The sequence below is a fragment of the Trachurus japonicus genome, chromosome 16 (assembly GCF_045865225.1).
Source record: "Trachurus japonicus isolate A0001 chromosome 16, Traja_1.0".
In the NCBI taxonomy this organism is placed as follows: Eukaryota; Metazoa; Chordata; class Actinopteri; order Carangiformes; family Carangidae; genus Trachurus; species Trachurus japonicus.
Window position 1 is genome coordinate 30141977 of NC_140922.1, and position 12932 is coordinate 30154908.

At 39.6% G+C, this 12932-nt stretch overlaps 1 protein-coding gene across 1 annotated transcript in view; it reads left to right on the forward strand.

Moving 5' to 3' along the window:
• The window catches only part of cyb5r4 (cytochrome b5 reductase 4), a 13129-nt gene extending 1350 nt beyond the window's left edge, over positions 1-11779 (forward strand). The window contains exons 3-16 of the mRNA XM_085803033.1: positions 2046-2199; positions 3701-3801; positions 4248-4332; positions 4421-4502; positions 4782-4839; positions 6013-6106; positions 6909-6941; positions 7024-7146; positions 7255-7395; positions 8478-8624; positions 9226-9376; positions 9481-9567; positions 10397-10558; positions 10865-11779. Of these exons, the coding sequence (XP_085659159.1) occupies positions 2046-2199; positions 3701-3801; positions 4248-4332; positions 4421-4502; positions 4782-4839; positions 6013-6106; positions 6909-6941; positions 7024-7146; positions 7255-7395; positions 8478-8624; positions 9226-9376; positions 9481-9567; positions 10397-10558; positions 10865-10919 (1473 nt within the window). The 3' untranslated portion in view covers positions 10920-11779. The remainder of the gene's footprint in view (positions 1-2045; positions 2200-3700; positions 3802-4247; positions 4333-4420; positions 4503-4781; positions 4840-6012; positions 6107-6908; positions 6942-7023; positions 7147-7254; positions 7396-8477; positions 8625-9225; positions 9377-9480; positions 9568-10396; positions 10559-10864) is intronic.
• Positions 11780-12932: the final 1153 nt, after the last annotated feature.

Sequence of the window (12932 nt, forward strand, 5' to 3'; positions counted from 1 at the left end):
ACCCTCCTGTTGTCCTTCTGGGTCAAATTGACCTAATATGTTCCCTTCCTCCATCCTTCCTTCTTTCCTTCTTTCCACAATCCTTTTTTCCTTCCTTCCTTCCCTTCATCCTCACTTCTTCTTCCTTCCTCTTTTGATCTGTTCCCTCCCTCCATCTTTTTTCCCTTCCCTTTCCCTTCTTCCTTCCTTGAACAAATCTGTTCCTTCCCTCCATCTTTCTTTCCTTCCCCTTCCTTCTTTCCACAATCCTTTCTCCCTCCCTTTCTTCCTTCCTTCCTTCTTTTTTGACCCAATTGGCCCAATCTGTTCCGACCTCCTTCTATCTTTCCTTCCTTTTCCCCTTCCTACTTTCCTCCCATCTTTCCCTTTGTCCTTCCTTCCTTCCTTCCTTTCTTGACCCAGGAGGACAACAGGAGGGTTAATACTAAGTTTATTTGAAAACAGGGACAGTGCACATTAATAACATCGCTGTAAATGCGCCAGAATTAGCCAAGAGGCTATTTTTCATCTGTAGTCCTTAGACATACAGTACAGGTCAAACGTTTGGACACACTCAATGCATTTCCTTTATTTTCATGACTATTTACATTGTAGATTCTCACTGAAATTCCACTAATGAACCCTGACAAGGCACACCTGTGAAGTGAAAACCATTTTCAGGTCAGGTTCACCTCTTGAAGCTCATCAAGAGAATGCCAAGTGTGCAAAGCAGTAATCAGAGCAAAGGGTGGCTACTTTGAAGAAACTAGAATTGGTGGGGGCAGAGATAGAGGAGGAGGAGGAAGAAGAAAAGACATGTTTTCAGTTATTTAACACTTTTTTGTTAATTCCACATGTGTTCATTCATAGTTTTGGTGCCTTCAGTGAGAATAAAGGAAACACATTGAATGAGAAGGTGTGTCCAAACTTTTGGCCTGTACTGTATGTTTAAAAGTCACCCTAGAAACTTAACTAAAGACTAAAATTACAAAGTTATTAGCCAAGGCAATCTACAAAACATGCACAGCAATGGGCTCTATGCACAGCTCCACCACTTCCTGAATTTAAGGCAGGTCCTTTATTTCCTGTCTTACATTATTGGACAAACTGATTAATCCAGGTGTGTCTGACCATGGTGACTACTCAGACACACCTGGACTAATCAGTTTGTCCAATAATGTAAGACAGGAAATGAAGGACCTGCCTTAAATTCAGGAAGTGGTGGAGCTGTGCATAGAGCCCATTAACAACATGACAAAAGAACATATAGGGCCTAACATCAATCAGAAAACATCATCCAAGACATCCCCAAAACATGCAGCACAAAAACCCATGACGCCAAGACACATCACACCACAGCATGCAAAGCAGAAGCACAGACACAAAATGCATGCATACACAATAAAAAGGTGTAAAAGTGCTAGTTTTCCTCCTCCTTCTCCTCTGTCACCTTCTTCTTCTTCTTTGAGATTTTTCAGTAACTGTCATCTTTTGTTACATGAAATGATTGATAGATAGATAGATAGATAGATAGATAGATAGATAGATAGATAGATAGATAGATAGATAGATAGATAGATAGATAGATAGATAGATAGATTTCATTTCATTTCATTTGATTTATTCCATTCATGGTATACATTCTACACATGGTTGCACATATTTACATAATATACACATTGTCACCATGAATGAAAAGGAGCAGGATGAAGAAAACTTATAGTACCTGCCCCTCTCTGTTGTTATAATTACATTGGCTTACTTCAACACCAATATTATACTCTCAATATACTTTCAAAATATTAAAGATGATGAAACATAGTTGTGACAAGAAAACAAATAGATAGATAGATAGATAGATAGATAGATAGATAGATAGATAGATAGATAGATAGATAGATAGATAGATAGATAGATAGATAGATAGATAGATAGATAGATAGATAGATAGATAGATAGATAAAAATCCATTATAGTGGGTTATTATTACTTCAAAATAAAAGCTTTGTAGATCAACATGCTCATCGTTTGCTGTGCGACTCCTGCTCCTGTCTGTCTGTCCTCAGGTGGCGTTAAAGCCGGGCCACAGTCTGATGGACTGGATCCGTTTCTCCAAGAGCGGCAAAGACCTGACGGGGCTCAGAGGACGTCTGATCGAAGTCACCCAGGAAGAGCTGCAGAAACACAACAAGAGAGAGGACTGCTGGACTTGTATAAGAGGTGAGTGTCCAGACTGGAAGGAAGACTGGACCCTCACCGAGTTACAAAAGTTCACAAGTGCAGGAGGTCACAAGGGATTGAAGTTCTTTGTTTTACTCCTTTAATTTCGCATAATGCGTTCACGTGCATTTGGCAGGTCACAGCTTCAGTTGCAAAACTAAAAAAAAGTACTGGACATAACATTTTACAAAATGTAGGGGTCGGTCCATGGTGATTTATGTTTTGTTTGTTGGAAAAGTTTAGTTTACATCAGTGCTGATGGTTTTTCACTGACTCAGACGAGATTAAATTAAATTTAGGTGAGTTACTCATAGGTCACAAGCCAAGTGTTTGAGGGAATTGTAAACTTATAATAAAAATTTAAAGTCATTTCTGGCAACCACTTGACATGTTTTCAGTCCAGCTTATTTTTGTCTTCTAGGGGCATTACAGTAATAAACTCTGCTCTTTGTAGCTCAGTGCAAGAAGCAGTTTTTCTTTTCAATCAGACTGGGACAGGATGCTCTTGTGTTTGGACATGATCTTATGTGTTTGGACTTGTTCGGACATGCTCACTGTGCCACAGATGCATCAGAGGTCTCCTGAGCTTTTTGGTCCCTTGTTTGGGTCTCGCTTCAGAAATAAACACATTGGATCTCAGACTGCTCAACTGTGATTTGATTATAATCATAATCCTCTCTTTTTGTCATTTAAACTTTTATTGGCAGCCACAGAGTCAAAGATTATACAGGCCTGGAGGAGAGAAGAAAAGAAAAACAAAACAAAAAACAAACGCATACAAAGAAAAAGAAAAAAAATGGATGAATACATGAATTTTGTGGGGAAGGAAGGTTATAATCATAATCCTACTAAACTCCTCAGCTCTCTGTTGTAAAGCAGCTTCAAGGTGACGACATAATGTCTTGTTGTTAACGTAGATTAGCCTTCTCGTAATCAGCATTAGTCAACATTACTCACAATTAAGGAAGTGAGATGTTACAACAGGAGAGAAGACGTCATGGTGACAACATCAGCATCATTGTCTCACACAGTGATAAACAGCTCAGGGATAGAATGATTATCGACATGGCTGATAATATTGGCATTTTTTGATAATCGGTTTTCGGGCCATTTTTCCACCGATAACCAATAAAATAAATTTATTTTTTTGACTCTTAGCTGTATAACAATGTCCCGCTCACTGAACCAAGATCTGTGTTGGAGTTTTAGTATTATTCTACAACGATGTAAGGTCTTTTTATAGTGCACAAAAAATTTCAGTCTAATCCCAGATGTGTTATTCTAAATTCTGACAACAGAATATTTTTATTTTTTGCAGGCGAATATCGTTCTAAATATCGGTTTCTTGATTACTAATAATCGGTATTGACCCTGAAAATCCCAAATTCAGTTGTTGTTACAAGCTGTGGTCCAGTGTTTTTGGTCTAACAGTGATTGTCTGGAGTCAAAAGCTTCCGGTAAATCACTTAAAGTCCCCTTCATCTGTTCTCTCTGTTCTCAGGTCTGGTGTATAACGTGACTCCCTATATGGACTATCACCCCGGGGGGGAGGAGGAGCTGATGAAGGCGGCCGGGATCGACGGCACCGACCTGTTTGATCAGGTGAGTGTCAGATCAGTGTTTTAAAGAGGTTGTGAAGGTCGAGTCCTGCTCTTCAGGTGTCAAACTTGGGGAAACGTGATGATTTTCAGTCAATCAATACAACTTTATTAATCCCACCAGGGGTAACTGGTTCAAGCAGCTGATGCATAAAGTGTGTCCAAGCAAATTTCCATCAGTACGATAAATTTTAATGTTGTGACAGTTCAACCTTTATTCCCACACTGTACAACCTACCCAGGACATGATACATAAGTTTAGTGATGGGGCTGTTCAATAATTATTACACAAATGATAAAATAGAATAAAACGGTGTAAAATACAGAGGAGTATACTGTAGGGGGATCAAGGGTCTAATAAATATAGAAAAAAAAAATGAATTAATGATTCATACGAGCTGCTGTGGTTGTATAATAATATAATGTGTAATGTTTTGTGTTTGTGTGCAGGTACATCGATGGGTGAACTATGAGTCCATGCTGAAAGAGTGTCTGGTGGGAAGGATGGCAACGAAGGTTCCCGCAGCTATTAAAGGTAAAATACACACACACACACACACAGACACACACACACACACCTTGATGTGTTGTGGTTTGTTGACGTTCTCTGTTTCTCTCCGTAGCCATCGCGCCTCCTCCCCCGCTGACCAGCCTCGCCCCTCCTACCTCAGTGGCTCTGCCCCGAGACAAAGACTCCAACCCTCGGTATAACAGATAATACATTTAAAATACACATTTATTTATTTATTAATCTATTTTAATGGTTTGTCTTTTTATTCCTTGATTACCTTCTGGATTCATTTCTTTTAGTATTATTATTCATTTTCTCCTCTCTCAGCATTGTATTATATTATCTTTATTGTTTTGTCTTAATTTAAGTTTGATTTATCATCCATAGCTACTATGTGTTACATTGTTTGCATGAATCAGTGTGTAAACAGTCACATGATGATGATAATAATCTTCGGTCTGTTGGTGACGCAGGTACGACTGGTTCCAGACTGATGTCACAGTTAATTTGGTCATTTATGCCAAAAGAAAGGTACACACACACACACACACACACACACATACATATACATCCATCTGTTCTCAAGCCATTAACTCAGACATGTAATATTGTCTTTAGGTTGTCTGTGTGTCCCTTTCTCTTGGACACAGTGTCTCAGCGAGGCCTTGGATTCAAGAATTAACTAATAGATAGATAGATGGACTTCATTATTAGACTCTAGGTCCATTTAAAAAGAGACAAACACACACACATAAAAATATAAAGGAGACAGCCATAGTTAGACTAAGTAGACCTTGATCAGAGGCAGAGTCCTGCATCGGGTCGGATCCCCGCGGGTATCCGACGGGTACCCCGCAAAAACGGTGTTCAACGGGTGGATAAGCTGTCTTGTGAAAATTCACGGGTCGGGCACGGGCGGAACTCAAATGAACGTGGGTGGGTACGCGGGTGTATGTGTCGGCCTACAGAGGAAAACTCACGCGCAGCTGCATGAACCAGCGTAGCAAATCTTTTTTTTTTTATCACTCACGGCAACAACAGAGCAGCATCTTGATGTAAATAAACGATCTTTGGCCGCTCGTGTGACCGCTCACAGCTTTCCCTGGAGTTCAGCCTGTCATGGCTTGACTGCTCAGCCTCTGGGTAAGCTACAAACACACTGATGGGATCAATGTAAAGGCTGAAGTGTCCTGCTTTCATTAAAAAAAGAATTACGTCGCTATCATTCTCTGTTCCGGAAATAGCCGCGAAAGAGTACGGCTCCCCCCCCCTTCCCTCTTTTCTTTTCTTTTTTCTAAAGAGTACGGCTGTACCTCCGTTATCGCCGGTGATGACGGCGATCTAACGGGCAGCGGGTCGGGCAGCGGGTCTTAATATTGACGGGCGGGTCGGATCCGGGTTGTATTCAGAAATAATCACGGGTGACGGGTCGGGACACGGGCTTAAAAACCAACGGGTCGGGCGGGCGCGGGTTTCCAAAATTGGACCCGTGCAGGACTCTGATCAGAGGTCACGATGACCTCAGAAAACACTTTTTAGTCATAACTCATTACAGCATTTATGATAACATTTCACACAATTGTTGACTGTGGATAAACAGGATCGTAACTGGAACTCGTCGATAATGATTTATTCTGGTTTTAATGAAGGTTTTTTTTAAATCATTAGTTGATTACATGTTTTTTGTTGTTACTTTCCTGTCAGATCCCGAGCTCCGGCTGCACCACCGTCGACCTAGACGCCGGCGTCCTCCGACTAGAGGTCCTGCTGGGGAAGATGTCCTACATGATACATCTGAGTGAGTAGAGATGTTGGTTTCTCCGTCCTCCACAACAACTGAGGTGAAACTCTAAAGAACAGCACGTCTCATTTAACTCCATGTTCTGTTTTGGGAAGAGCTGATCAGAAGGTTTTGTGGTTTGATTCAGTCTACATGTCCAAGTATCTTCCCTGATAGACTCTGATAGTCTGATCTTCAAAGTAGAAAAAACTCTTCAGAAAAAAATCTCAGGAGGAGCAACATGATTTCATTTTCATTTCTTTTTATTTGTTGATTCCTATCCTGGGGATTAGAAAGGAGCAGGATGAAGAAAACTTATAATACCAACTCCTTTCTTAAAACAAAAAAAATGCTTCCATCAGATGAAATCCCATAATAATGAACCGTTTCATAACAATTCTTTTTCATTACATGTTTTTATATAATTTCCCTGTTTTTTGCTTATACATCCTCTTCAACTGGAAAATATTTGTACAGCTTTTTTGTTTTGACTGTTAAGGAATTCCATATTTAACGCCCAACCACAGAAATACACATGTTTTAACTTGGTCTTTGCAATTTGGTGCTTGAAATTAAATTATCTTCTGTGGTTGTCATCCTGTGAAACTGAACTTCTGTAAATTTGCAGGTAAAAGTCACCTTTTTGCTCTGTGCTCAACCAACAGCGTCCCCTCTATGAGCTTCAGCAGCCTTGACTTTGCAAACAACATTGTGTGTTATTCTTGTTGCTCTTTTCTGCAATAAAAACAATGGCCCACTGATAACGATGAACACAGGATTTTGTTTATAGGATCAGATTTATGTTATCATGTTCCCTCAGGTCTCGCTGAGGACGTCGAGGGAACCGTCTCTGGTGAGAAAAAAGCTTTAAAAAAAAAAAGGTCAATGTTGAAGTTTTTTTTGGCTCGTTCTGACTCTTGAACCTTCTTCACCAGTTCACACTGCGTTCTCCGTGGGAAAGATCCAGCTCAGCATCCGCAAGCAGGTGAAGGGAAAATGGCCGAGTCTGGGTCAACCGCTGGAAAACCACAACACGTTTCTACGCAAAAAAGACAGAGGTGAGATCAAAGACGTCACAAACGTGGACTAAGCAGGTTTTTTATCACATATTACTGGACATAACATGTGGACAGAATTAAATCATGACCGTGATCTCCCGTCCTCAGCTCCGTTCTATCGGGACTGTGTGTTGGTGTCGAAGACGGAGGTGAACCACAACACACACGTGTTCAGACTGCAGCTCCCACGCGGGACCGTCATGCATGTGCCTGTAGGAAAACACGTCTACCTCAAAGCCCTCGTTCAAGGTAGGAACCAATCAGCATCAGCACAAACACTTAAAGGGATACTTCACCCTCTACTCACCGTCATGCCAAGGAAGAGTTTGGAGAACTTTCAGAGTCATCAAAACTCTTTAGGAGTTCCAGGGGGGGCGGATAGAGTTCACTTTTGAATGGTCCAAAACACACACTATGAAACATCCAGATACCTCCATACTGCTCGTCTGTACTGACCCAAGTGTCCTGAAGCCGCCACATGAAAAAGTTGTTCGGAAAAAAATAATGTGATCTCTGTTTTATCCTTGTTGTAGCAGTAGCTCCCAGTGGCTGCACGAGATTTGCTGCGAGATGTTCTTCTGTGTTTACATCATACATCCAATGGTTTACAACGACGAATGAACACCTGGCAGCAAATCTCGCACATCTCACACAGCCAATAATAAAAATAAGAGTTGACTGCAGTTCTGCACTGAGGTCATTTAGAATGATAAAAGTTATTCATTGTTAACCCTTTATAGGATGCTCATTTAAATACTTGGAAATTCACATTTTCAACCAAACTGAAGTTACCAGATATGATTCGTCACTCTTCAAAATTAATGATAAAATTAACTGAATATTTAATAAAACAAAAAAATGTACAAGGAAAAAAGGCAAATACTTAAACTTAAATGACTTATTTTACTTGTCAAAAGCATGTTACCAAATGTGGTAACTTTCCCAATAAAGGGTTCAAGAGCAAAACGTTAATATGTTTGTCACAAGTCTTTGAATTGCATCATACCAAAAAATGTGTGTTTATGTAAATTTGAGGAAAATTAGGCAATTGATTGGTTTATACTCCCTGATATCAGTATCAAAATATCAGCCACAAATATCCCATATTGGTCCGGCCCTAATTGTAACTTTGGAAATTAAAAATATTGAATAATAGGTGCCTTTCAGCAGGTTTATCACTTTTATTTTTGAGGTTGTGGTGTGTTAAGCTCTCAGAGCCAATGAACAGAAAAGAAAAGAAATTGGAAGTTGGTTTGCTCAATGAAGTCTGCTACGATGATCATGTGTTTTTATTATTTATATATATATATTATTGTTTTGTCCTCGTCCAGATGCAGAGGTAGTGCGGCCGTACACTCCGGTGGATCAGAGCCTGGCAGCTTCCTCCCATCGCTCCTCTCAGGAGTCAGACCTCTACCTCATGATCAAAGTCTATCCTGACGGCGTCCTCACCCAACATCTCCACAGCCTGAGCACCGGTCAGTCACACTCAGCCACACCCACCCTCTGTGTTACTACATACAGCGACTTCTTCCCACTGGTCAAAAAAAACACACTGAAACACGACAAACAGCAACAGAAATGAAAACAAAAAATAGAAAAGCCTCATTTTCCACAACCAGTCACCTCTTAAATCCTTAAATCCGCTCTTATGCACGGCTACGTCTGATGTCCGAATCAAAATGCAATGAGTTTAACAATATATAAAACAATTAATGTCTTCTAACTTTAGAAGAAATGGAAAAGAAATGAAATCACAAAAAAACATAGAAATTAAATGGGGTGTTTAAAGTAAGATTAAATGGGGCAGAGAGGGATCATTATTAATTGTAAATAATTCGTTTTTTTGTGGATTTATGGATGTTCAGTGTTAAATTTCACAGTCTTGGGGTGACTTGAGATTTTTCTGCCTCCATGACGATGTCTGCGTCACCTTAGAGGAACATCTTCACATCTGGCACAGACATTTATTGGGAATCGATAATTAACTGATTAGATTTTGGTGGATAAATAAAGTGATGAAACTTAATATATTTGGTAAAATTTCATATTTTGTCTATTTGTTCACTCTCTCTCCAGGAGACCATATATCTGTCAGCGGTCCAGAGGGTGCGTTCATGCCCCGCCCCCTCCGTGATGTCACACACCTCTACCTGTTGGCAGCAGGTACAGGCTTCACACCCATGGCTCGTGTCATCGGTCTGACCCTGCAGGACATCGACACCGTCAGGTTGGAGCGCAGCCGCAGACAAAAAATAAAAAATTCCAATAGGTTTTGATTTGATTTGTATCACTTTTTATGCAAAGTTCACATTTATGTTTGTTTGTTTCCAGAAGCATCAAGCTGCTGTTCTTCAACCGGCGGGAGGAGGATATTCTGTGGCGCTGCGAGCTCGACCAACTGGCTGCTGATAATGAAAGGTACTGCAAGGGCTCCTTTATAGAAAAAACACACGACTGCTGCATGTGTTCAGGGTTTTACTCATGTGAAGTCGTGTGAGACCTACATACATTTGTATTGTCAGCACATTTTGAAAATAAGGATGCACCAATGCATCGCCTTAACATCAGTATCGGCCTATATTCACCTCATTGACTGCCATCGGCCATCGGAAAATACTGAAAATAGGGTTAACTGATGGCAGTTTTTTCTCATGACTCTGCTGAGACACCAGACGGCGCATGCACATTCAACTTTTTTAAAGTAAAGCCTCCATTCTCCCTGTAACAAGTTAAAAGTCATTTATTTAACCATCACAATTACTCTGAAGCTGTTTAATTAAGGTAAAAATCTTGCATAGTCCCTCTTTAAGTCAAGTCAATTGTATTAAAAGAGTACCAAATCACAACAGATGTTTTGTGAGACATGTCTATGGTGAAACCAAAGAGGAATTTCCACTCTGTGGATAATAAAGTTTTGAAATTGAAATTGAAATCGAAATCTCAAGGCTCTTTACAATAGCAATAGAGACAGATCCCAGTATGTAAAATGTTTTACCATCCCAGTATGTGACGCAGTACATGTCAAGGAAAAACTTCCTTGTGCAGAACCAGACTCAGGGTGGGAAGACAAAATCGGGGGGGCAGACGATCGGTTTCAAGACGAGCACATCTGTAGTAAGACTGAAGTTGATTGAAATGCATGTAAATATATAATTCTGAGTTTTTCTGGTGCTTATTGTATGCGTTGTGTATGTGTGTGTGTGTGTGTGTGTGTGTGTGTGTGTGTGTGTGTGTGTGTGTGTGTCAGGTTCCAGGTGGAGTACGTCCTCTCCGAGCCCTGTGAGAGCTGGTCGGGACGGAGAGGCCGAGTGGACGAGTCCATGCTGCAGGAGTTCATCGACAGACCGGACGGGTCCAAATGTTACGCGTGTGTCTGCGGCCCCACTGCCTTCACTGAACTAACTATAGGGTATGTGTGTGTGTGTGTGTGTGTGTGTGTGACATGGTCTTACACTGCTGTTACTGCATTAAAACAGACTGATCAGATTTAAGAAACTGTGTTGAAAAACGACTTAAGTCCAAAAATTTGCAGAACAATTCTTGATTTTTTACCATTTTAATTTCTATTTGCATCAATTTGAATTGGTTTATTACCTATAAATTGTAGTATGTTTCTTTTAATTGATTGAATATTTACTATTTCTCGTGTACTATGTGCACATTACTGTAAATAATTGTTAAATAGAGTAAACTGACCTCCTGTCCTTTGTCTCAGGTTACTGCAGCAGCAGGGCTTCAGTGAAACGGAGCTCCACGCCTTCCAGGGCTGAGGAGCTTCACCTCCACCCAGCTCAGCTCCACCCTGCAGAGACTGAGTGTGTCTGTGTCTGTGAGTGTGTGTGTGTGTGTGTGTGTGTGTGAGACAGAGAGAGAGACGGTTAAGCCTAATTTATGAATCAATGTCTGTGAGACATGAAAGGTAAAATCTGTATTTCTATGCACAAAGAGGAGCTGACGATGCCGACACGCCCCCTGGTCACAGCAAAAACAAGTCATTTTAATCATCTAGGAGTTTATTTAATGGATTTCATTAGAAGAGATGAGTTCAACCTTTTGCAAATGTGTAAAATCAAATCAAATCAGTGATATAAACGGGAGACAGAGAGAAAGTAGAGACTGATGATGCGGTACAAGATTATGCAACAACAGCAGAGGATTGAACTTTTTAAACAGTTCATTAGTAAACCTGGTACCATGTTACAATTAGGCTTCATAAAAGGCTCAGAATGGGTTATTAATTCAGTTAAAAATCATAAATGAACATTTAATGATATTTTTTAATCTACTGATTGAGTTACAAGTTATAAATAATAGTAACTCATTCATAAATTATTATGTTTGAGCCTCTTGACCAATTATAAACTCATAAATGGTTGTAAAGATGAGATAAAGAAGGGGCCACAGAGTAAAGGAAGATCACCAACTGTGTTATATTTTAGAAACTAAAGGCCTGAAGAGAAATATCTCTATAAAATAAAAACAACTCCTTTAATTTCCACTGTGTAGATGAGATAAACACTAGAGCCGAGGCCTTAGAGCACAAACCTGCTCATGTGATATGATAATTTGATCTGCCATAATTTAATATCATCATTTGATATGTCATCATTTGATCTGCCAAATTAAACTTTATGACTTTTAAGATGAATCTGTGCTGAAGCAACTGGAGAACAGAGAAAACAACTGTTAGTTTTCTTATCTAATGTGTCATATTACAGATTTATAAAAGCTAATTAATGACAGAGTTAGAATAAGACTGCTCTTATGAAGGATACACACAGACTGAAATCTGCATCTGTCGCCTTATAGACACTGAAATGAGCCACTTTATGGACTAACGTTAAAACTAAAATTTACTGTACTGTACTGTCATTTAGTTGCTGTTTAAATCGATTTGATATTGAAATTAGTAGCAAGAAAAAAACGTGGTTGCAAATTGGTATAATTACCGATGTTGAATATTTCTGAACGCCACCCAGCAAATATATTTATGATGAACAAATGATGTCAAATCAAATGAACATGGTATAAAGTGGAGGTGGTGTAGCACTGGATGATCATAGTAAAACCTGCTGCTGCTGCTTCTTCTTCGGCACACAGCTGCTGTTTATGCACCGAAAACTTAATAAAACAAATAAGCAAATGAGTTTTATCCTTATTTTATATCTATTGATGAGCACTGATCAGATATTAATTAAATAAAACCTTCATGGTACTGCCGCTACTGCTACTGCTCGACCCGACCAGACACTTGATCTAAACCCATGGATGATGTTAAAAGTGTGTAGTTGTTGGTCGTTTTAAAGTTTGATATTAAGCACTGATGAGTGATGAGTCTGTTGAACTTTACACTTCCACTTCCCAGAATGACTTGTGAGCCAGAACTGTGGCGTTTTTTTTATTTTATTGGTTGTTCATTTACCTCAGACTCAACTGAAGCTCAGATGGTTCAGACTGTTTCTCCTCAGCTGCATCAACACCCTGTGCATCTGTCTCATCATCATCGTCATCATCACTGCCGGTCTGATGTTGTGTTGTTGGATCAGGGCCCCGTTTAATTATTTCTTTTTGTAAAAGCTCTTTGTAATGTTCTCGAGAAATGTGCTATATAAATAAAGTTTATTTATAAAGGTTCCAGTGTGACGGTGTGAGTTAATAAAAGCTGAATAAACGCTGAATGAATTTCAACAACTGGAAATGTGTTATATAAAGACACAAATAGCAGTTATTCATAAAGTTTATTATACTTAACACTGATAAAAAAAAACCATTCATCAGCTGTT